A 25384-nucleotide genomic window follows, 5' to 3' on the forward strand; every position below is an offset into this window, starting at 1 on the left:
CAGTGCTGCCATTAACTGCACGGATGCAACTACCTGGGAAGTTGCAAGAAGCCTGTTGGAGGAGAGAGAACATAGAGCTTTTGCTCAGTAAAGGTGGAATGGTTCCCTGGCAATTGTAATAGCAGAACTTAAATACTTACCCAAAATGAGCTTTAGATGCCCCCTTTCTTCAGGAGGGTTGGGTGCTAGTGATACTGCAGGTATTAGGCAGAGATGGGCAGGTGTTATTTTATTCTATTTTTTCAGATGATTCTACGAGGCACCTAAATTTCTACCTGAGTTTCATTTTAGGATCTGCCATAAGAAAAAGTTGAAGATGAAGAATCTTAACCTTGTGTCTTCAACGTCTAGAGCTTGCCCTGTTATTGTTCCTCCCGTTAGATCCTGTGCAGTAGAATTACATTCAGAGCTGTATCTCAGACTTCTGGTGTTCTGAGAATACATTTGGAGAATGTACCAGTTAGAATCATGAAGCTTAAATATAAAAGTGTTATTCTCAGATTAATCCACAAATTTGGTGTATTGTGCCAAACATCGTGTTACAAAGCTAACTAATGTGAAGAATAAGTGGTATTTAGCATCTTTAAATACAATAAAACTCTGTTTTTCTTATATCTTTTTTCAGGCCATACCCATTTGTTTTGTTTTATTCCAAATTCCATGGGCTAGAAATGTGTGTTGATGCAAGGACTTTTGGAAATGAAGCTCGATTCATCAGGCGGTCATGTACACCAAATGCGGAGGTAAGCATATACATAAAGTTAAATTAGGTTTTATTTACTAAGAAGTCCCCTTTTCCTTGAGTTTCCCAACTGATAATTTGAGCGATCCCTACAATTTCTTTATAGGTAATTTAAAAATTAAAAAAGGGAAACCAGAGTAATTCATGATAATATAATAATGTTCTCTTGAATATAGGTGAGGCATGTAATTGAAGATGGAACAATTCATCTTTATATTTACTCCATCCATAACATTCCAAAGGGAGCAGAGATTACTATAGCATTTGATTTTGATTATGGAAATTGGTAAGTATTTGAGCATGCTGTTCTAAAATACATGTAATGCTTTTTAAGTTATGTTGCAATTCAGAGTGCCGTTGTTTTTATATCATTTACTTTCTTGCATGCTTTAATAACACCAGGGCTCTTTAAACACACTGTATTTACGATGAACAGTGTGGGGGGGGGCAGGGTTTGCTCTGTGTTTTTATTACTGCATATCTATTCCTAATTTCAGCAATGTTGCAGTTACTTATAAGTGATGTGGAAAAGATACAAACTTAGATGAATATGAATAAAGATGTACTTTGAAAATTTATTGTATACAGGTGTCCCATAGTGTGGGGAGAGTAGAGGGAAGAAAATATAAAAATAGGTAATGCCCTATTTATTTCAGAGTGCCTCTGTAGCGTAACTTCAGGAAGACGGTGTCTGTGGAATTTAGTTATAAATGGCGTTTGTTTAATGCGTGATTAAGAATGTTCAAATACACTGAATGCTTAGTGCCTCAGATTCTATAACCTATTACAGATTTTCCTGAATGTAATTGCTCTTCCTTTGATGAATTGGGGAAGCTCTAATAAACTGTTGCCATTATCTGTAAGCATTGTTTTGAAATGCTAAAAGAAATAATTGGTTAAGTTCCATTCACATATGTAGGAATTGTTATTCAAACACCTCTTTGAAATCTGATGGCAAAATAAGGCCTTTGAGTGATATAATCTAGTAATGATTTCTCTTGGCTAGTAGGAAATGTTCTAGGGTATAGGTACATTGTGCAGGAACACCTAGGCTAATACTAACCTTGGAAACTGAAGTATTGAAGAGCCTATTTATGTGCACTTGATGGGATCCAGAAACAGTCCAACTGTTTCGCATTTTGCTACACCAAGGTAATAACACTTTTCAGTGGTCAGCTTGCAAGTCAGCTTGGGTGTGGTGCAGTGCAGACATGCCTTCACTACTTTGGACCTGAGCTAGTTACGTCCATAGAGTACTACCTGTATTAATCAACTTGGGTTCAGATTAGCTGTCACGGTTTAAGCCCAGCCAGCAGCTAGGCACTACGCAGCCACTCACTCACTCGCCACACTCCCAGTGGGATGGGGAGGAGAATCGGGGAAAGTAGTAAACCTTGTGGGTTGAGATAAGAACAATTTGATAACTAAAGTAAAATAAAATATACTAACAATAATAAAATACAATAATAATAGGAATGAAAAGGAATAAAACTAATAATAATTTAAAAAAATTCCAAACCCAAGACAAGACAAGTGATGCACAATGCAATTGCTTATCACCCACTGACGGATGCCTGAGCAGCGATCCACCCCACCCAGCCAACTCCCCCCAGTTCATATACTGAGCGTGGCGTCCTATGGTATGGACTATCCGTTTGGGTAGTTCAGGTCAGCTGGCCTGGCCATGCTTCCTCCCAGCTTCTTGTGCACCTGTTTGCTGGCAAAGCATGGGAAACTGAAAAATCCTTAACTTAAAATTACCAACAACTAAAACATAAGTTTATCAACATCATTCTCACTAAAGCCAGAACACACTGTACCAGCTACTAAGAAGAAAATTAACTCTATCCCAACCAAAACCAGGACACTAGCTAAAGATACTTTGCACTGTTAAGTGTTGTAGACATACTCTTACGTCCCTCGCATTAAGACAACCTGAGAAATTGCCTGGTTGATAGGGTTTTTGGGTTTTGTTATTTAACCATTTAGAAGTATGTAGTAGTTGTGTTCAGTACCTGCAGCTGACAGCCTGTGCAAGTTGAATGTGTTTCAGTAACAGTTCCTGTGCATCCAAGTGGAACTTAAAATTGTACAAAGTGACTCTTGAGTTCTTTCCAGTGTGCTTGTTCTGTAAATTATGTCTACTGTCTTTGTATAAAGCAAGAATTCTCTGCATTCCATGCATCTGTTAATTTCCTTAATGTCGTGGTTATATTTCTACCTGGGATATATTTGGGTTTTAGATGTCTTCCACCTTTTAAGCAAATTCTAACCTTGACTTTAAAGGAAATCCATGTGGCAAAAAGCCACAAATTGTTAACAGGTAGATGAGATTTGAATTACAGCAGTATTGTATATCTTGGTGAAAACTTGAGTCAACTGCTTTTAATATGGTTGGTTTGCATCATAGCAGATGTTTATTGTGAATGTATTAGCTTGTGTAATTCAGTATTGAAAAGTCTTACTGCTGTACAGCCTAACCAAAATATGCCTTCGTGCATTTAATTTCAGTAAATACAAAGTGGATTGTGCTTGCCTCAAAGAAAATCCTGAATGTCCCGTTCTCAGACGTTCTGAGCCTACAGAAAACATCAATACTGGGTATGAAACCAGAAGGAAAAAGGGAAAGAAAGAGAAAGATGTTTCAAGAGAAAAGGAGACTCAAAATCAGAACATCACATTGGACTGTGAAGGAGCAGCCACCAAAATGAAAATTGCAGATAATAAACAGAGGAAGCTCTCTCCCCTCAGGCTGTCCATTTCTAATAATCAGGTATTGACACAAAGATGATCAGAAAGAAAAGCTTATAAACCAAATAGTCTCTTTTTGTAGTTACTAACGGAATTTTAACAAGTCACTGAAAAGAGGTAGGGAGATTTATCAAAAATCATAATGATGGATAAGCTGTTTAGAATTTTTTATACTATTCTCAGTTTTCCTAAATATTTGATTGTATTTAAAGATATGTTGGTTCCCATACCAGTTTTAACTATACATTTTTCCTCTGAATTTCTTTGTGGATCTCTAATGTGAAAGCCTCATGCCATGCTTTCAGGAGCTCCCAGTCCATCCTGAAGTGTCGTTCAGTTAGTTGGATGTGTTACTCAGGAGCATGACTAGCCCTGCTTCTATAACAAATAAACCTTCAACCCAGAATATTAAGTGTTGTCTGCAGCTCTGTGTTTAATAGAGCTCTGCAGCTCTTTTCTATAGAGTTTGGGGACTCAGGAGGAGGAAGGAATGTTTTGAAGCTAAATACTGGATAATAGGTGGATAGTATGGTAAAGCTACCTGGTAATATACCACGGTAGTCAATTTTAAATTAGTCTTTCTTTTAATATGTCAGTTTAAAGAACTAGTGGGAATGATCTGTGAGACTAATTATTAATTTTGCAGAGTAGCTATTAAAGGTAAATATTTAACATGAGCAGATGGTTACCTTAGTAACTGTCCATCTTTTCTTTCTTTGGGGAGTTGGGGTTTGTTTTTGTTTGTTTTTCCTTTTTTCCTTATATGATGGTGTTGTGGTTTAACCCCAACTGGCAACTAAGCACTGCACAGCTGCTTGCTTGCTCCCTGCAGTGGTGGGATGGGTAAGAGAATCAGAAGAGTAGAAGTGAGAAAAACTCGTGGGTTGAGATAAAGACAGTTTAGTAGGTAAAGCAAAAGCCACGCACACAAGCAAAGCAAAACAAGGAATTCATTCCCCACTTTCCATTGGCAGGCAGGTGTTCAGCCATCTCCAGGAAAGCAGGGCTCCATCCCATGTAATGGTTACTTGGGAAGACAAAGGCCATTACTCTGAATTTCCCCCGTTTCCTTCTTCTTCCCCCAGCTTTATATGCTGCGTATGGCGTCATATGGTCTGGAATATTCCTTGGGTCAGTTGGGTTCAGCTGTCTCAGCTGTGTCCCCTCCCAACTTCTTATGGCCCCCCCCCTTCCCCCCCCCCCCCCCCCCCCCCGCCTACTCGCTGGTGGGGTGAGGTGAGAAGCAGAAAAGGCCTTGGCTCTGAGTAAGCACTGCTCAGCACTGAGGGAAACATCCTAGTGTTATCAATGCTTTTTTCAACACAAAATTCAAAATATAGTCCCATACTAGCTACTATGAAGAAAATTAACTCTATCCCAGCCAAAACCAGTACAGATGGTTTTTGATGATGATGTAGGGGCAGAGAAAAAGGAGTTGGTCCGGGAGGGAGCCATTTCCTAGTTCTTTTAACATCACTTAGGAGTGAAGGAATAAGGTAAAAATGAGCATACTGACTCCAGTTTTCATAAAATGATCAAATTGTTCTGGGGCTTTAGTAGCTAAATAGCTTAAAACTGCTTGGAAGTCCAGAAGGCATGACATGTGACTGTTACATATTATGATCTCCCGAGAGGCAACATTTAGACTTTCTCATCTTAAGTAATTTTTCTTTTTTGGTTTTGTGTTTTGGTTTTTTTTGTTTGTTTGTTTTGTGTTTTGGTTTTAACAAGTGATAACTGGTATTTGGAAACTTCTCCTGAGCTTTTAATGTAATATACAGTGTTTATATAGAACAGTCACAGGAGAACTAGCATTGTTTTTCAAAACTGAACTCTGTTTTAAGTTGGAGTTGTGAGAATAAAACTGTTAAAACATGTATCTAAACATAGAAGCCAGTCAATTAATAGCTTTTTTCCTGGGGTGAGATATATAATGCTAAGGTAAAGAAAACAGATGGGAAAATGTAAATGTACTTTTAAGACAAATGTTAAAAAAACTTTGTTTAGTCCTTTATGTAAAAGTGAAATTGCATATAGGACTAGTGAACACGTAACTCTTTTCAAAGTTACTGTTTCATGGTTGGGGGTTTTTTGTTTGGCGGGGGGGTGTTGTGTAGTGGGGCTTCTTTCTGTTTGTTTTCTCAAAACAGAAAACCATTATTAGCTAACTCTTGTGTTTCCTTATGGTATGGCACTGTTACTAGATTCTATAGTGAGAGTTTAAATGGAAAATGTGACTTTAATAGAATACACTTTCGGGCTGAGAAGAACATCTATGTAATTGTTAACATCTCCTTTGACACTCATTCTATTTCACTAAAACTAATGCTTTTTGTTGTTGTTGTTTGGGTTTTTTTAATGGGTGTGTAATGTAAAGCTCCTAATTCTTTAACTGATTATAAAGAGTGGCTAGATCAGTGGTCAGTGTTAGTGCCCAAAAGTTTCTGCTGGTTTGGAAGTTTAATTCTGATTATTTTTTTTTTTGGGTGGTGGGGTGGGGGAGTGTGGATGGAACCCCAGAATTTAAATAAGATCAGTATGCTAAAGAAAAAAGATGCAGATGTGTCTAAGCTCAGAATAGAAAAGATCTAGTCCAGTGATTATACTTACAGGTTTGTTTGTCTTGATTTATTGGCTTGGTTACTTTTGATGTAGTGATCTGAGGATTCTTAGTTCTGTGTAACTTTTCCCTAGTTTGAAAGAGTAGTAGAGTTTCTGTAAAACACTCATTTCCATCTTTCAGGAGCCAGATTTTATTGATGATATAGAAGAAAAAACTCCCATTAGCAATGAAGTAGAAATGGAATCAGAGGAGCAGATTGCAGAAAGGAAAAGGAAGATGGTAAGTTGGGAAGCAAGTAGCTGCCTAAAGTTGTCACTAAGGCTTAGTGATGTCTGTTCTTCCCATGCTAATTGCTGCCTTTTTTGTAGCCTTGTAGACTCGGAGTACATGTGATGTCAGATCCTTACATGAACTTCAACTTAAAATGCAAGGCTTGCTATTTGAGAGCATTTCATCTAGCTTGATCATTGCTTTCTGACAAAAACCTGCTTTTATCTTCAAATGTATATAATTTTTTATTGCCTTCAAAAAAAGACATTGTAGAAATCATTAGGTTTTTACTTTCTTCACTCTTTATTATTGCTTGTTATTTGTAACGGCCATTTTTATAGATAGTACTAGGAGTCAGGATTTTTGCCTAATTATTTTTTTGAGTTCCCAACTTGTAAAGGCTCAGAAATCCTAATTTTTAGAGGTTGGTAGAACAGTGTTACGAAAACTGGCATTTTAAAATGTGCTTTTTTTGTTAGGCATTCAAAATGTGAGATACTTGAAATTACTGGTTAAATCAAAATCTTGGCCAAGTTGTATATGGAAATACTAATATTTGAAACTTTCATTTTATTGTTTGTGCTCACAGAACTTCTGATAAGTGGAGTTCAAGGTAGCACCGAAACTGTCTGCGTTTGCCCAGACCTTAAAAAAAAAAAAGGGGGTGGGGGGGGATGGGGTATACATTCCTTTTGGTCAGTGTTTCCTACAACTCTGTCATTAGCAAAATTGATGAAACTTGTGTTTATTGGACATCAGAAAGCAAAATCTGCTCAAGTAAAATGTATATTTTAATAGGAAATCTGAAGAATGACAGTGTGAGCTCTAATATTAACATACAACAGTGTCTTGTGATGCTTTTGAGAAATGATTCTCATCAAACACTGTTAGATGTATTGGTAGAGGATGTGCTGGCTTTGCGGGGGGGGGGGGGGGTGCATTTTAGATTTATATTTTTCCTAAAGCAATGCTCTCTGTGAAACTTAGTTACAGCAGAGTTGCTATAGTAGTTAAAGATGTAATTATTACTCTAGCTCCATTCTGAGGATTGCAAATAACTGCAAGTTGGTCTGTATTTTACCAAGCAGGGGCAAGTTCAGTGGCAAAACAGAATTGGGTTCCTCATTTGCTTATATGAGCAATATATTTGCAGGTATTCTTTTTTGATATAAACACATTGTTGCTATCAATGCACTGTTGAGCTGCAGGCATTTTTTTTTTTTTTTAAAAAGTAATAGAAGCCTTGAATTCTGCCACCTCTATATTGTCTTAAGCAGAGTTCTGTCCAGATGAAGGGATCTGCCTCTGTACAGCACTAGGACCTGAATTATGGATAGACAGAAAATCTAGCTTCTGTGTGACCTAATGTTACCTTATTTTGAAATAGTGATTCTTGGATGTTGATTGTATGTTTTGATACATTTTGTGACACTTGGAAAACTGGGTTAGAGGCTAATGGAGCTTTCTGGTTCTGTTTCATACGTGTCTTAGTTTTTTATATCTTTCTGGTCATTAGTGTTTCATTGTTTTTAAATACTATGCAAGTGGGTCAGAGCTATGTATTCTTTTTATGCTTATAGGCCAGTGATTTACTAGTAAATCACTATTTTTAGCAAGTTCTTAAATCCAAAGCAGGACTCTCTTCTTGTTTGTCAGGGTTGGTATGAATGCAAGCCTTTCTTCAGAAGTCTGTAATAATTGCAGTCATTGTAACATCCCCCTTCCCTGTGAGCTTCTGCTGAAATTGATCTCCATGTGGACATACACTGAACATGTTCTGAAGTACTTGGGGAAAAAAAAAGTATTTACTTAAGTATTTACATATGCGAAAGATTGTGACTGAAACTTGATCATGATTATTATTAAATCCATCAGACAAGAGAAGAACGGAAAATGGAAGCTATCCTGCAAGCTTTTGCCAGACTAGAAAAAAGAGAAAAAAGAAGAGAACAGGCTTTGGAAAGAATCAGCACAGCAAAAACTGAAGTTAAATCAGAATGCAAGGAAGCACAGATTCTCAATGATGCTGAATTTATTCAGGTAGTTAACCTGGGACTTTATTTTAAAGCTGGCTTTTAACATGGCACATTTTATCGATTTGGATGTCAAGCTGCACTTTAAGATGTATGAACATTTTTTTTTTCCTCTGAACTGGAATATATTTGACCAAAATCCATATTGTTCTTTGACATTATATTATGTTAGCTCCTGATTTTTTTTTTTCAAGAAAATGTGTAGAATTTGTTTATGAGGAATTTCAGTTACATTAGTTTATGCAAATGTGCGAACACACACTAGCTGTATTATTCAGTCTCTCTTCAAAGTTCAGGATAGGAGGTGTTTACCGATGCTGACTTCAGCCACAGGAGGTGGCTTTTCTTAGGCACCCTCTATAACCAGTGGAGAACAACTTGCTGCTTCATTGGGTTATTCAGGAACAGATTATAATCCCTTCTTTTCTTTTAAAGGAAAGGAATTATTAAGGCATAGTTTGTTCTGAGTTCTTGCAGATGATACTTAATATTTCATAAACAATTTTTTACTCTGTTGTTGCTGGATGCTAGTATGCTTCTTGCCTTGCAAATACTCCTACAGATTCTCAGTTCGGGTTGTTTCCCTGGGTAATTTTTGTTAGCATGCTGTTAAGTACCTTTTGTGACAATGCTAAACACTTAGTAAACTATACATTATAAAAAGAATATTGGACTGAAAGGCATCATGATGTAAGCAGCTGATTTCTAGCTTATGTATGAATGAATGTGGCATGGCAGTTCTTACACAAATCTGTGGTGATCTGACCAGTGACTGGTGTGTGTAAATACTCTGCCAATGATATAGCAGGTGCTTGGGAGGAGAATACAGGAAATCTTGTAGTTTTCCTTGAAGAAGGATAGAAATATTATCTCTGAAGTATTTTAGTTCTAACAACAAAAATGAGATAGAGGCTTTTTGGACCTGTAAAGGAAGGGGGAACTGACATTTTGTTGTAAGAAAGATACGTGTGTGTGGGATCTGTTTACTAGACTTTTCTTTTGTACCAGGAACCAGCAAAAGAAGAAACTGCCACCAAGCCTACCCCAGCTAAAGTTAATAGAGCTAAACAGAGAAAAAGCTTCTCACGGAGTAGAACTCATATTGGACAACAACGTAGACGACACAGAACTGTCAGCATGTGTTCAGACATCCAGCCATCTTCTCCTGACGTGGAAGTAACTTCACAGCATAATGAAACTGAGAATGCTGCACTGGTAGCTGAGCCAGAAACAGAAACTGTTGTTACAGAAATGGTTACTGAAACAGAAGCTCCAGCACTTAATAAATGCCCTACTAAGTATCCTAAAACAAAGAAGGTATGTCTGTTAAGGGATGGGCAGAAGAGTATGGCCTTTAACTGAGTCTAAAAAAAAAAATATAAAAAATCATAGACTGCTGCATCAGTATGCAACTATGTAGAGAGTTTTTAAAAAATGTTGACTCATTTCTTTAAAAATCACCATTATATAGCCACTCGCTGGTAATAAATTAAGAGATTAAAAAAGTTATGTATAATATCCATTGGTAGAAGTTATTTTGGATTTTAAGTGACTATCTTTCAGAACAATTTTGGAACAAATGTTTTCTCAGGGAAGTACTTTCTAAGTAGGCTGAAATAATAACCAAAACATAATTAAAGCTGTTAATTTAAAAGGAAAAAAAGGAAATAAAAGTTGCCTTTCCTTCCTTTGTTCATCATATGCTTTAGAAGGTATTTTAATGGTAGCAAACAGAATACCTGAAAGGAAATCATTAACTTCTAGTATTTTTGAGATGTCTGTTCTGAAGTGAATGGATTTAAGACTCAAAATTTATGTGCGTGTTTGGAGGGGAGATGCTTTACTTTCTTTAGTACTTTGTTTTTAAATTTTTTATTGGACTCCATTGGAAAAGGCTTGAAGAAATGTCACAATATTTAAAGACACTTGAAAAAAATCTTAAATCTGCAAGTGTGAGTAAATCAGTAAAATTTTCTGCTTTAAAATTCTACAGACTGCGTTAAAAAGTGACTTTTTCTCAGCGTGCTTTGCAAGTTCTGAAAATTTTATGTAGTGCAGGGGAAGGGGGAGGAAGTTAAAGGTTGAAACTTTTGTCAAATTGAACAATAACAATTTCAAGGTGGTTTTATCTTAAACCCCCTATCATGGTTTAACCCCAGCCACCAACTAAGCACCATGCAGCTGCTCGCTCACTCCCCCGCCCCTCAGTGGGGTGGGAGAGAGAATTGGGGCAGGGGGAAGTAAAACTCGTGGCTTGAGATAAGAACAGTTTAATAGGACAGAAAGGAAGAAAATAATGATAATAATAACAATAATAATGAAAGAATTGGAATGTACAAAACAAGTGATGTACAGTGCAGTTGCTTACCACTCGCTGACAGATACCCAGTTAGTTCCCAAGCAGTGATCCGCCCCAGCCTAAGTCCCCCCAGTTTATATACTGGACATGACATCACATGGTATGGAGTACCCTTTTGGCCAGTTTGGGTCAGCTATCCTGGCTGTGTCCCCTCCCACCTGCTTGTGTCCCTCCAGCCTTCTTGGTGGCTGGGCATGAGAAGCTGAAAAAATCCTTGACTTTAGTCTAAACATTGCTTAGCAACAACTGAAAACATCAGTGTTATCAACATTCTTCTCATACCGAACTCAACATAGCACTGTACTAGCTACTAGGAAGATAATTAACTCTATCCAGGTGAAACCAGGGCAGTACTAGAAAGAAAATTAACTCTGTCCCAGCCGAAACCAGGACATCCCCAAACATCTTCTTTTTTTCCCCAAAAGGCACCAGAGTCATCCTGAAAAACTGCTTATTGCATCACTATTAAATTCTTGTCAGAGGGTAGACTAGAATCTGTCTTCCTTTTTTGCATATTGTATAGCAAAAAGAAGGAAGATCTCCAAGAAGTCTGAATTTTACTGCACTTTTTTGCAGTTTCGTAGTCTTAAGGATAAATGTCTGTGAAATGTCTCGTGTTGTACCCAGCGTACCCTACATGAGGAGAAAGTCCTGCTTTAAAAATGAATTGATAAATATAAATAGGTTTGTAAAAGACAAGCAGTTTAAAAGTAAATCTATTATTATAATCTATGTTAAAGCCTTAATATCATATTAATAATATTTAGTGTGTTAATTTGGATGTCTTTAACTTTGTTGAACCATTGTAAAATTCAGGAGGTTAGTTTATCTATTAATAGAAACTAAAATCTACTGGCACGTTTTTCAAAAACACTGAACTAGCTAGGAAAGAATACCCTTTTTTGACAGGTGTGCCTTAGTAAAGGTGGTGTAATTTAATAAACTACCATAGTGAAGAATGTTCAAGGTGTCTGCCTGACACGTTGACAGAAGTCCAGTCCTGACAGTATGGAAATCTGATGAGGAATTTACTTAATTTTGTTCTATTAATGTTACACTGTTTCCCCTCAGTTTAGGAGCTTGGGCACAAGTTTAAAATTTGTCTTGAAATTCTATTCGTAAATTCACATAATAAGTACAGGTTATCTGGGCACTTTTATAAGCATGTTCAGTGAGAATTAAATAAAAAAGAACTCAACGTTAGTTACAAAAGAAAACCCAATCCCAAAAAGCAAAACCCCCAAAACTTTGTTATATAGAGCAAATCTATACTGATTCCTTCTGCTGTCCCCATTATTTCACTAAAACTGCCCTCATTCTTGCCCTGTGTATTCTTAAACTTGCAGCCTGGAAACTAGCTGTTTTCTGGTTTATGTAACAGTTGACTAGGTGGATAATTAGACTAAAAAAATTCTAAAAGCCACTGATCAAAACACTCATAAAACACTAATTTTTTTCTCTCTCTCTGTTTAGCACTTGGTCAGTGAATGGTTAAGTGAAAAGAGTGATAAAACAGGGAAGCCTACAGACAGTCTATCAGAAAGGCCTCTACGCATAACTACCGACCCTGAAGTTCTGGCTACTCAACTGAATTCTTTACCAGGTCTCACTTACAGTCCACATGTATATTCAACTCCAAAGCACTATATTCGTTTTACTTCACCATTCCTTTCAGAAAAGAGGAGGAAAAAAGAACCTGTGGAAAACATTACTGGCTCTTGTAAGAAGGTAATGCTTCCCTTCATTATGGTTCCCCATACTGTATTAATTAAAAATAAGTCTTTATTTGCTAGCACGAATTCAGGCAGAAAAAAGCTGCTTGGCAAACCAATTGTCATGTGTAACATGTTTTGAAACATTTATCATTAAAGTGTGAAGTCACTGATTTGAACTTGGTTTATTACAGCGATGGTTGAAGCAGGCTTTGGAAGAAGAAAATTCAACAATGATTGATAGATTTAATTCACCATCACAAGAAAGATCTAGAAGTCCAGCCATCAATGGTGAAAATAAAAGTCCTTTATTACTGAATGACAGCTGTTCCTTAACAGGTGAAGCTTTTACTAATAACAGTACAGAAGAGCGATGTTGAAGTAGTTTAAATGTGGAGGACCATGTTTTTTGAAGTGATCAGTTAATGAAAATTCCAGGGGTATTTCCACTGTTTCCTGGTACTTTCTTTGAAAGAAATGCTTAATTGCATAGTGGTTGGGATTTTTTCCCCCTTTAATGTATAATTGATACTAGATAAGTAACCACTATATCTCATAGAGTTTAACAGTCAACAAAATACTAATGTTTTTGACTATTAGTATTAAGAGGTTAGATTATAAATTCGTTTTCCATGCTGTTCTATATATTCAGAACTCTTTTTAAATTCAGTGGGCCTCTGTTGCACACAGGGGAAAAGCTGTGTAATCTTGTAGGCATAATACAAAATGGGAACATACTAAAAACTAAACACACTTCCGTAAGGATATGTTGCGTATCGGATGATTCGTGTGCACAGTCCTGAACTTGGAATTTCCACTTTAGCTGAACAGTCTTAAAAATGCATAGAAGTTGACTTTCCCTTTTCTGGAAACACAGACAGTTCTTTCCATCATGGGAGCACACAAATTTCAGTTACTGATGCATCTGTAGGCTATTAAGAGTTCATTTTTTGGAAAGCCTGCCCTTAAGAGATTTTTGTAATCTTACTGATTTTTTTAATGTGGAGTTCATAATTTCCTTACATCAAGTACTTAAACAACTGTAAGTAAGTAGTATATCTAGATCTTACAGCTTTTTTCTAATTTTAACACGCAGATCTAACCACACCACTAAAAAAACGAAGACTGTATCAGCTGTTGGAGTCTGCATTCTCGGAAACCTCTACACCTACTCCTTCTCCGTATGCCACACCAACTCATGCTGACATCACTGCCTCCGAGCCATCATTGTTTGCTACTCCTCCTAGGGTAAAAACAGAAGATGAAGCTTGTAGAAATGGTTACAAACCCATATATTCACCAGTTACTCCTGTAACTCCATGTATACATGGAAATACCATGCACTTTGAGGTGAGATTTACAGTGAATTTCAGAGTGTTCAGAGAATGTGTTTAGACATTCTGGTGTAAATCAGTATTTGTACTCCTGCTACAAGGGGGTGTTTTATATTTCTTCAGGCTAAAAAAGAAATTGACTTGCAATTTCTTCTCCTTTATTTAGAATATTTCCTCACCTGACAGTTCCCCAGAAGTAAAAAGGCGAGCTTACAGTCAAGAGGTAAGGATATTTGCCAAAAACTGCAAATGGTATCTTGATTTCACCTGTATGGCTGCATGGTTCTTAGTAAAGGCTTTTCACCTGCCATTGCAAGTTTCCTGGAATGTAAAGGGTAACTTCCCTACAGGTTTTATTTGCTTATTACTGTATATTTCTACTTTACCTATTTCATTTTCCACTTTAAACTGGTTTCTCTCTCCTCTTCTTCTCTATCACTTAAAAATCCTTCCTGATGGCTGTCATGAAGAGGAGTAACTACTGCAATTTATAGATAAGAACAGAAAAAACAACGCTTGTGCTTTTCAGGCTATAGTTAGATTTAAATTAACATTTCTCGTTGTTACCAGCATCTCTTAATTGTTTTTGTTGAGCCTAATTATGCTCAGAGTGAGAGAACAGAGCAGAAGGGCAATAAATGGGTTTGGGTGGATTAGGTTGGGAGCAGCAGGTGCCATTGGATCGTGCTGGCTGCTCCCTGCCGGGGGGATGAAGTGTCCGGCTGTGGGCTGAGGCAGCGTTTGGGCTGCTGGCGGGCAGCCTGGCTCTGAAATGCAAGAACTTCCACAGGGACCCTCTGCCCTACACCGGGCAGTGAGGAAATGTTCCACAGTGAGGTGGGGCTCGGAATTCCTCTTGTAACTACACGGTTTGCGCGAAGGTGTTGAGCTGTAAACTCACTGGCACCTAAAAGGAATCGGTAGAAATAAGTAACAATAAAAAGACTTAGTGGGTTGTACTTACTAATGGAGACTTTCACTTCTGGCAAGTCATGCAAATGAATGATCCAAATACTCTCCCCTGGGAGTCGAACACATACATGTGTATGTTTTTAGGTCAAAATCTTAACAAATGTTGAAACACACAAAATTTTTCATACAGTCATAGCTGTCCACTGAATTTAACAGTTACTTCTAAACTATTGTAACTTAATAATTTAATGTTTACCTGACTTGAAAAGAGGGGGTTTACTTAGGAACTTCAGCTTTTTAATACAAATATTTTAAAAAGGATTCATGAAAACCTTAAAACACATTGGTTTAGAAAAGCTACTTCCAGCCATGTATACATGCTAGGTTTTTCATGGTTAATACAGTTTTAAGACGTACAAAAGAAGTTTATATAACTTAAGAATTTTTTTTCTCCCCTCTACAGAATACTGGTTTTAATACTGTTTCAAAATTCGAAAGTGTCTCAGAAAAGCTTCCTCCCCCTCCTCCCCCCTTTTATGTTGAATTGAAGCAAGTGCTTTGTAACTTCCTGGCCAGGGACTTGCTCTCATTGAAGCTCCTCCCCTTCCTCTGCCAGTCATAAATAAAACCGCGTATTTAAAGTTTATTTTGACTTTGGTTAATGTGCATTTTATTAAAATGCTTTTACCTAACACATAGCAATAGTAGAAATCAGTGTCTGGCTGTAGAACTGGTTCTTAAAAATAGATAAATTCATCATAGTGGAAGGCCTTTAATGCCACTTAAAGGCACAACTGAATGTCAGAACAGTTGCAGTTTTGTTGGAGTGTGGAAAAAGAGTTGACATGCTTTTTCTTCATGCAGGGATATGACAGAGCATCGATTCTAGCACTGAATTCTTTCAGAAATTCCAACCTGACAGAAATGGGCCTGCAAGAAATAAAGACTATTGGATATTCCAGTCCAAGGAATAGGACTGATGTCACACGGCAGTGCACTGGAGAAATGGAATCTGTGTCAGACCTCCAGCTGGGACTCGAAGTAATTGAGCAAAGTGCACTGCATAAAAACCTGGAAGCCCCCACACATGATAGGACTGATTCAAACAGCCAATTAGAAACTGCTCATTGTGGACGGGGCACAATTTATTCTTCCTGGGTAAAAAGTCCCGACAGGACAGGTGTAAATTTCTCAATGAATTCTAATTTGAGGGACTTGACCCCTTCACATCAGTTGGAGGTAGGAGGTGGATTCAGAATAAGCGAGTCAAAGTGCCTGATTCAAGACGATGCTAGAGGCATGTTCATGGAAGCATCTGTTTTTTGTACTTCAGAAGATGGAATTGCATCTGGCTTTGGAAGGACTGTCAATAACGACAACTTGATGGATGGAAATTGCACACCCCAGAATCCTCCACAAAAGAAAAAGGTTATAATTTTAAGAATCATTTGGTCTGTCTTACATAGTCTGCTAATGATATTTCTATAACAGAAAGAACCATAATATAATAAAAAACAACTGATGGCTCATCTTCAGATACTACAATGTAGTAGAGATTATTCAGGGGAAATAATGAAGACCAAAGAGTAAAGCTGCATACACCCATTAGTGAATTTATTTTTTCGAAGTAATAGATACAAATTCACTTTTAATTCATATGAGTCTTAAATTAATTGCTCTATAAACAGTTGTTTTTCAGGTTTGAAAATGGTTGCTTATGCCACCAATTATTACATTATTCTGTTATACTACTAGCATGGAGCTAATATACTGTGAACATTAGTTATGAATTACTGTAAGAAATTGGACTAACAGATTTATGATACTGAGACTTTTAAAATTCAGATTTTTATATACTTAAGGTATCTTGGTTTCACTGTTAGAACTACACAGAAATCCTGAGTTCCAAGAAATCTTTTTCTTGGCTTAATTCTTTCTTTATAAAACACTGTGTGTGAAAAACAAGCACTATCTAAATTTGCTACTCTCATGAAACAGTTTTTGTAGGTAAGTTGTGTGGTCATGGGCAACTTGAACCAGAATTGGAAGTTCTTCTGCATAACTATCTTTGCACTTTACTGTCACGTTAGACTCTCTTTGCTCCTTGCAGAAAGGATGACAAACATGGAAGGCAGTAGTCTTCAATGCAACAGCTTGCCAGTTCTGTCTTCATAGCAGACCAGTAATCTTTCTTGTTTGAAAGATGTGATTTATTTTCTTTATGGAAGTAATGATCGGGGCCGGGGGGAATATTCTGTGTATGTACATGCATGCACAATGGGGTTTTGGTTTTTTGGTCCCATTACATCCCCCTGTATGCGCCTCCTCCCATGTTCTTGGGGCATGCTGCTAGGGAGCGCTCATGATTCTTCCTTCAGAAGTTCTCCATCATAATTGGATTTTTGTTTACTTTGCTTCAAACAGAGGCATAACTGAAGCAAGTTGGTAGGATCTCTGTTCTTACCTGCTCCTGACCCTGAAAATTTTGTGGATCCCATGTGTGTTGCTGTAGCCCTGCTGTTTTGGCAAAGCCAAAAAAATATAAAAGAAGCCAAAATTTCTGTAGCTTCACATTCTTCTTTGTCTGAAGGTTAAATTAATTTCTTTTCAAATCCCAGCAACACTTAGTGCTTCAGTAACCCTCCCCCTTTCTGTTGACAAGGATTATTCCAGGTCGTTACTGCTGAGGGCTTATGCTACACTAATCCCCAGATGAAAAAATGTGTGGCTTCCTCCTGACCTCCCACCCAGGATTCCTGTCTAAAAGTCTCAGTTTGAAGAAACAGCCAAAGAAAATTGTATCTGTACCCCTGAAAGAATGGGATTTAGGCTTTCTAAATGCAACTTTTTACCGTGTAAAAAGCGGGGTGGGGGGGAAATCTCACCTAAGGAGAACGTGAGAATTCAGGAACTTTGTAGGCGAATAATAGAAGCCTTTCCCTAGGATCGCATAAGACATGAATGTCCTTATGCAGTTGTTAAGGAGTTTTTTCCATATTTCAACATTTCTGTAAGCATTTGCTCCTCTACTTTTTGTCACCATTGTACAAGTTCATCCCATTTCAATACAGTCCTGTACATAGTGGCCACACTGCACAGATTTCATCCATTCTTAACATTTAAGATTTCTTTAAAGCAATATTCTTCAAGGGATCCCAGTCATGTGATGTGGAAATAACACAAATTCTTTTGAAGGCAAGTTCTTAACCTAAACTTTCTTTTATGAATAATATTTTTAATTGTTCTTACCTGACATATAGGTGAGTCTTTAATGGATAGATCTGTTTGAAAGCAAACAAAAAAACCCCCAACCTCAGAACTGCAAACAAAGCAAGCTGCCCTGGTTTTTCACTCTGTGTAGAAATGGATGTCTGCTTTTATGGAGGACTAAGCCAGTTAAATGTGAATTTTTTTTCACTATTGCACTTTAGTTTCTTATTTTGGATACTGTATGGTTCGGAGTAGGTTGTTGATAACTAGAATAAAAAAGATTTAAAGACATTAAATGTTATTTCCACCAAACTATTGTCATTACTGAATAAAGTAGGTCTGAAGATCAGTACTTCAGCTTTCTGCTCCAAATCCTGAAGATACATAGAGAGAACACTTGAAAATATATTTTTCTCACTGATGGTAACTTAGTAAACATTTAAACTGTTTTCTATTCTATGGAAGCTTCTGTGTAGTGATTATATTGAGTATATATTTTTATATATAAAGTAGCAAACCACGTTTCCCTTCATGTGTCATTGGTTTTGGTAATAAACTTTACTTGAAATTTAGCTTTAAAATATGTTCTTAATCAGTCTCTTAGAGTGCAGTAAAGACAGAAATTTAAAATAAACTGGGAAAAGAATTAAAGTTGAAGCTGGGAATTCTGTATGTTAAGAAAAATGTATGAAGAGCTTAGAGAATCCTTCAATATATGCAGTAGAGTTGAAGCAGAAGCGTGGTGGGTTTTTCATGTGAGTCTGAGAGCAGGATGTGACAACTCTTAAAATTAGCTTTACTGTATCAGTATAGTCTTACTAATGCTGCAGTTCCAGGAGAAACTGTGAAGTCCCTTGCAGCTTCAACCAACAGTATGACTTGAGCAGTGAACCTTTTGCTGACCTGCATCATATTCTGCTTCTTCCCTGAGGAAGAAAGCATACTTCCTTCTCTTGGCAGAAGCTTTATTTTTTTTTTTTAAACATAATCATCCTCACAGTCATTAGTAGCTCAGTACTCTAAATTCACTGCATATGTGGTGAAACATCTTCAATTAATCAATTAATCTATTCCCGTTTTCTTTTAGAACCAAGTAAATGGTATGTCTTACTGAAAGAATACATTTAATTGAAACTGTGAGAAAGGAAACAAGTAAACTTCCCTTCTAATGTTTCATGTGGTTTCTTGTTTCTTCTTTTGTTCCATAGGTATCCTTACTAGAATACCGTAAGAGACAACGAGAAGCTAGAAAAAGTGGCTCAAAGACAGAAAACTTCCCCCTGGTTACTGTATCTCCTCATGCTGCTGGTGGAGGAAATACAAGTAGTAACAATGGTGCTAATGATGGGTATAACAACAGTGGTGAAAATGGGGAGCAAACTGATAACGCTGCAAGCCTGCCTTTACCACTGCCAACTACTGTTTATAATGCAGCTCCAGAAGACATTGGCAACAACTGTGCAATTAAGGAATCTTCTTCCAGTGAGAAGAATGAACCTGAAGTTCAGTGGTAAGCCACAAAACTAGAGGACTAAAGTGCTGAAGAATTATTTACTTAATTCTAAGTCTTTTCTATTTGAAATCTAGTTTTCATTGATAAGGGTGCAGTTGCAGATTACTGATTGGAAGCCCTTCTTTCAGAATAGCGAAGAGCTGTTTTACCACTTTCCTCAGAAATAGAGCACATACCTCATAAAGATTAGAATATTTATCTGTAAGATACTGGTTAATTTATTTTCATTCTGCTTTGCTTTTTTATTTTCTAAGAGCAAACCAGGTATTGGTTTGAGCAGAACAAGTTGTCTAGTTCTGTAGATTATAAAAGTGTGTAGGTAAAGCACAGTTGTAAATCTGTAGAAAATGGCATTGTTGAGTAGGCATGCTCCCTCCACCATTGCACAGGTTGGGCTGTGTGTGTTTGCCAAGGTGTGTGGAGGAGAGAGCAGCAGTACAATGGAGAGGATGCTGTAATGGCTGTGAGGGATTTGAGTCTGATTCTCAGCATGGCCTTGGGTCTGCACTCATGTCCTTGTAGCAGCCCACTGTTTCGTCTGTGGGTGGAAGACAGTATTTTCCATCTTAACTCTCAAAACCTTTTCAAAAGTACTGTAGGGAAGAAGTGTGGAACAGAATAATCTGTATTGATCAGCAAAAGCTTCTAGAAGGCTTTAGGAAAGTCTGTTTTTCAGTGATCTGGCTGGAATGTGTTTGTGGTGTTTGCTGTTGCTTAAGTGCAGTTTGCAGGGCTGCACGCAGTCTCCCTTAACAGTTCCTTCTGCTCAGGTAGAGAGCATGTGGTGATACTTGCATCGTTGTTTATGATCATTAAATGGTTCCCCTGTGTGCAGACCACATGCTCTGTTAGATGCCATGCCAGATACTCCCAACAACCAAAAATCCGGGGGGGGGATGAGATAGAATGACTTCAGTCTATAAATGTTGCACAACATTTTCCACTGCAGTTTTGGTAGCCTTCTGGTCGATGGTCAGCTGTGGTGATGCTGTCTCCAAAACGTTACTAGCACAAAATAAACCTGGCAGCTGTGTTTTTTGCTGTAGTGAAGGCCTAATAATGTTGGGGATGAACATGGGCTGAGGAGTTGAACATCCTTCTGCTCAGATGCCCCAGCTGTTCCAGAATAGAAGGATTTTGTAGAGCCAATTGAAGGGAGAATGTAAGTGCAGTCTTCAAAGTTTCACTGAAAAGGGGCTGTAAGTTCACTATACAGAAACCAGTTATTATATTGTAAGCCAAGAATGTGGAGACAGGCTAAACAGGGAAGAATTTATTAGTTAGTTTTTGCAGTAATCCTGGAGACAGTACCAAAATTTCTTTTAATACAACAGTATTGTAGAATAATACTGTATATTCTTGCCTGAATGAAAAACTGAGTTTTGTACAGTGCTGTCATTTATGTTCTTCTTGATCAGGTTGTGATTATCAGATGTAATTGATTATAAGAGAGAAGATACAACTGTGGCTTCATACCCACTATCTGGCAAGTTAAATGTAGAAGCTTAAACAGAGATAGAGTTGTAGTTGTGCAGTACTTAAAACTATGGATCCACTATGAAAGAGCAAATTCTTTAAAAAAAAAAAAAAAAAAAAGGCTATTTCCAGCTTTGGAAGAAAACAGTTTTCTACAGATGGAGAATATGAAGCAGCACCTGCAACCTTTATTTTTTAAGTGTAGTTTTTGGCTTTTCAACTGTTTAGAAAAAGAAAAAAAACCCACAGAACTACAGCTGTTTCCACATTAAGAGGAATTGTTAGTTCTTGTAATATAACAAGGTTGCAGGAAATTGGTGTATTTAAAGTGAGAGAACATAGATACAAAATACTTAACAAGTCACATTCCTTATGTGCAACCAGTTATTTGGCTCTTGCATGCACGGTAAAAGTTCTGTGACCCAGTATTTGCATATACATTGTCCTAAATTTGGGGGAGTACATCCTCTTAAATTTAAAATGTGCTTCTCTCGTGCAGGACTGCATCAACCTCTGTGGAACAAGTGAGAGAACGAAGTTATCAGAGAGCTTTACTTCTCAGTGATCATAGGAAAGACAAGGACAGTGGTGAGTTGATTTATCATGTTGAAGGTAGATAAATCTAACCAGTTCCCCGATAGTAGTCCATAATTATTCTAATATTATGTTTGGGTCTGCTTCATCTGTAGGGGGAGAATCACCTTGTAGCCCATGCTCACCGTCTCATGTTCAGTCTCCACCTTCATCTCATTCAAATCTCATTTCCCAGTTGCAGCTTAAGGTCCCTTTCACTGAATTTATGGAAGGTCAGTAAGCAGATGACCTTGTATGACACTTGACGTATTGAATAGTCTCTTACAACAACTTTAATAGCTCTTTTAAAGTCAAACATAAAGTGCTTAGCAATCTTTGCAAAAGACTTGATTTTCCCACTTTTATAATTTGTTTCTGCTTTATGCTTGTAGAACCTGATCCTGAAAATCCAGAGCCTACTTCTGAATGTCCGTCCCCAGATCCTTCACAAAAGACTTGCAAGAGTCCGTCAAAAGCAAGCAAGGTAATGCACAGTGTAGGCAGGTGCCTCTGTGTTTGCATGCGTCTGTCTTGTATAATATGCATATGAATATGTACATACATCTCTGATTCATCTTAAAGTTAATCTCGTGATTTACTGCTTAGGTTACATACATACATGTTCATCTATCTGTGTAATAATTCAACATAAGTAAATATTTGTAAGAATATTTGTGGTAGTCCATACACACAAAAAAGTTGGTTTATGTTCTCTCAGTAGCTGTACCTATTTATATATTATCTCACATTCTGTAGACACAGAAGAGATTATATCAGTGGATTCAGTATCACTGCAGTTCTGCAGGGTGAATGCTGAAGAACTGGCATGCCAGGGCTTGGCACTGTCAGTAGAGGCACTGATACAGAGAAGGACGTTGAACAGCTGCCTGTACAGTATTAAATGAAGTAATTCAGGGTGGACTGTTTAGTCTGCTGGCACTATGCCAGTTTTAAAAAGTTAAATCACTCCAAAAACTGCTTTATTTTTGTAAATGGTCTGTCTGAAATTTTATTTCTTTCAGACTCAGAAATCTAAAACTTCAACAAATAACAGATTCTGACCAACCTGATGGATCATATTTCTGTTACTACTTTAAAATACACTTGCTCATCTTTGACTTTGAAGAGTGATTGATAAATACTTGCTAAAAATAGTGTCTTCCTAAGTTTAAGCTTTCTGTTGTTGCTGTTTTTCTTATACCAAATATATATCCTGTGACTCAACACTTTTTTTCACCATCAGGGGAGAGAACAATATTCTGAGAAGTTCTTTTCATTCTAACGCACGCATAGTCGAGTATTTTGAACGTTTTACGCTGACTGACTGTCTTTTCATTCTAGCCCTCTTCACCGAGTCCTGTAGCTTCAACGCAGTTGCTTGGGAAAACACCCACAAAACCAGATTCGCACTGGGAAACTGCAGCTAGTGCACCTGAGGCCGAATGCGCAAATCATCCAAAATCTGAGCTGCAACAGAAACAGCTGACAAACAACATCCAAGCACTTTCAAAAAATCATCCATCTCAATCGCATCTGCGCAGTTCTGCTGAGCAACTTTCACAGAAGTTGTCTTCCGCACCTTTGAAGCTGCATTGCCCCCCTTCGCCTCATGTAGAAAATCCTCCCAAGTCCTCCACGCCTCACGCGCCTGTGCAGCACGGTTACCTTTCACCAAAGCCTCACTCGCAGCAGCTGGGATCACCATACAGACCTCATCATCCACAGTCACCTCAAGTTGGAACGCCCCAGAGGGAAACGCACCGAAACTTCTATCCGGCAGCACCGACCCTTCAGCCCGGTAATCAGCAGCAGGCCAGCGGACCCCTGTTCACTCAGACAACTTCAGGACAATCTTCAGCTTCTTACAGCCAGTTTAACCAACAAAATTTGAACAGCAATGCACCACCTCCCCCGCCCCCCCCACCCCCTTCTTCTACTTACTATCAAAGCCAGCAGCCCTCTGGAAACTTTCAGAGCTACAGTCAGCTGAAGGGCAGCATACCCCAACAGACTGTGTTTTCATCTGGACCAAACCAAGCACTTCCTGGCACCGCGGGTCAGCCAGCGGTGCCGGGACACCATGTAACTGCAGGGCATTTTTTGCCGTCTCAGAACCCCAGTATTCATCACCAGGCGTCGGCGTCTGCTGCTCCACCTCCTCCTCCCCCACCACCTGCTCCGGGACCTCACCTTGTACAGCAGCAAAGTACTCATCAGCAGCACTCTGTAGCACACGTCGTCGGTCCGGTTCACGCCGTGGCGGTAGCTCCTGGATCGCACATTCATTCTCAAGCTGCTGGTCACCATTTGCCACCACCGCCTCCGCCACCGGGTCCTCTCCCGCACCACCAACCTCCCCATCCTTCGACCGGACACCAAGGTTTGCAAGCACAACACCAGCATGTTGTAAACTCAGCACCTCCCCCGCCTCCACCCCCACCCGCCAACGTTATCGGCTCGGGCCATCACCCAGCATCAGCACAAGGGTTACACCACCCCTCTCATCAAGGACCTCCCCATTTTCCTTCGAACGCTCACACGAGCGTGTCCTCCTATTCCCCACAAGCCCCGCATCACACGACGCTAGGACCTGGACCTCAACATCAGCCTGCTGGAACAGGACCTCATTGCCCACTCCCTGGTCAGGGTCCTCACATCCAACCTCAAGGACCAAACAGTATCGCAACACCCACCGCGTCGGGGTTCTGCCCTCACCCTGGCTCTGTCACCCTTCCCCACGGAGTGCAAGGGCCGCAGCAGGCGTCGCCGGTGCCTGGACAGATCCCCATTCACAGAGCACAGGTGCCGCCCACTTTTCAGAACAATTACCATGGTTCAGGGTGGCATTAAAATGGATCCCTTTAATTCTAAACATTTTTAAAATGTTCTGTAATATAAACTGTGTATATTTCATATGTACCTGTTCAAGGTACTTTTTAAAGCTTGTACATGATACTTTGTATAAAAGCGAACACCAGTGCTCTTTCATTGTATTCTTTCCATTTTTTTGCTTTTTAAAATTCCTGAAAATGTGCTGTTAAGCCAGTATTAGGTATTTCTTTTTATTTGTAAGTGAACATTCCAGCTGTTATTTCTGGCAGTAGGTTTGATGCTGCATAATCTTTAAAATTTTATTGTTGCAGTTAAATTCATTTAGTGAATGTTTTCTATATTACTTTTATACATATGTAATTAAGTAAGTACACAGGCTAAGTGATGGCACTAACAATTTTTTTTTTCCATTTTCTTCTGTCAACAGTTCTTTGTGTGCATAGAGATAGAAAACAATGCAATACAAATTTTTATAGTTTTGGTGTGGACATGGCATTTTGTTTCATCAGTTATTTGCAGAAATTGTAATTTAATGTATAGACTGTTTCTAATGTCTCTGACGAGTGCTGTAAATACTGTATTTCTTTTGCTTGTAAAATTGCTTAAAGCTTCTTTCATTTGATATAGTATTGTATATAATAAGTCTCTTTTGCAAAAAAAAAAGTGTGATCTTTGTGAAAGTAGTACAGTATATGATCTTTAATTTTTTTTTTTAATATACTGTCACATTGCAGCACTGGTTGGGCATTTTAATTCATGTTAATAAATCACAATTATGTCAGTTTTAACTACTTGTCCTGAAAGGGTGGTATGTCTTCAGGGAAGTGGCCTCAAGCATGTAAAATGAACACCCTGCCCCCATCAGCATGAGGCTGTTTGCATCCCTGCAGGTTCCAGCTGCGGGTCCCCTGCTGCAGCACAGAGAGGTGGAACTGGCTGTAGAGGGTGGGGTGGGGGGGGTGTTTCCCTGCTGGGTCTAGAGGTGAGGAAAGATCGCTCCAAGGACAGCAGGAACCTGCATCAGTTTACGGATAGGTTAAGGGGGTAGTGATGCATTACGCAGTACTAGCATACCAGCACTGCTGTGTGCCAGAGCTGTTACAG

At 38.4% G+C, this 25384-nt stretch overlaps 1 protein-coding gene across 6 annotated transcripts in view; it reads left to right on the forward strand.

Moving 5' to 3' along the window:
• The window catches only part of KMT2E (lysine methyltransferase 2E (inactive)), a 65429-nt gene extending 40361 nt beyond the window's left edge, over nt 1–25068 (forward strand). For 5 of the 6 annotated variants that reach the window (XM_075024809.1, XM_075024810.1, XM_075024811.1 and 2 more), the window contains 16 exons: nt 626–743; nt 919–1028; nt 3254–3515; nt 6237–6335; nt 8202–8366; nt 9368–9676; nt 12192–12446; nt 12625–12769; nt 13527–13780; nt 13931–13987; nt 15541–16104; nt 19095–19396; nt 21375–21463; nt 21565–21681; nt 21841–21932; nt 22790–25068. In XM_075024809.1, the coding sequence (XP_074880910.1) occupies nt 626–743; nt 919–1028; nt 3254–3515; nt 6237–6335; nt 8202–8366; nt 9368–9676; nt 12192–12446; nt 12625–12769; nt 13527–13780; nt 13931–13987; nt 15541–16104; nt 19095–19396; nt 21375–21463; nt 21565–21681; nt 21841–21932; nt 22790–24298 (4447 nt within the window). In that variant the 3' untranslated portion in view covers nt 24299–25068. The remainder of the gene's footprint in view (nt 1–625; nt 744–918; nt 1029–3253; nt 3516–6236; nt 6336–8201; nt 8367–9367; nt 9677–12191; nt 12447–12624; nt 12770–13526; nt 13781–13930; nt 13988–15540; nt 16105–19094; nt 19397–21374; nt 21464–21564; nt 21682–21840; nt 21933–22789) is intronic. The other variant, XM_075024812.1, reaches the window with a different exon arrangement.
• The last annotated feature ends 316 nt before the right edge of the window (nt 25069–25384 follow it).

The sequence above is a fragment of the Buteo buteo genome, chromosome 4 (genome assembly GCF_964188355.1).
Source record: "Buteo buteo chromosome 4, bButBut1.hap1.1, whole genome shotgun sequence".
NCBI lineage: Eukaryota > Metazoa > Chordata > Aves > Accipitriformes > Accipitridae > Buteo > Buteo buteo.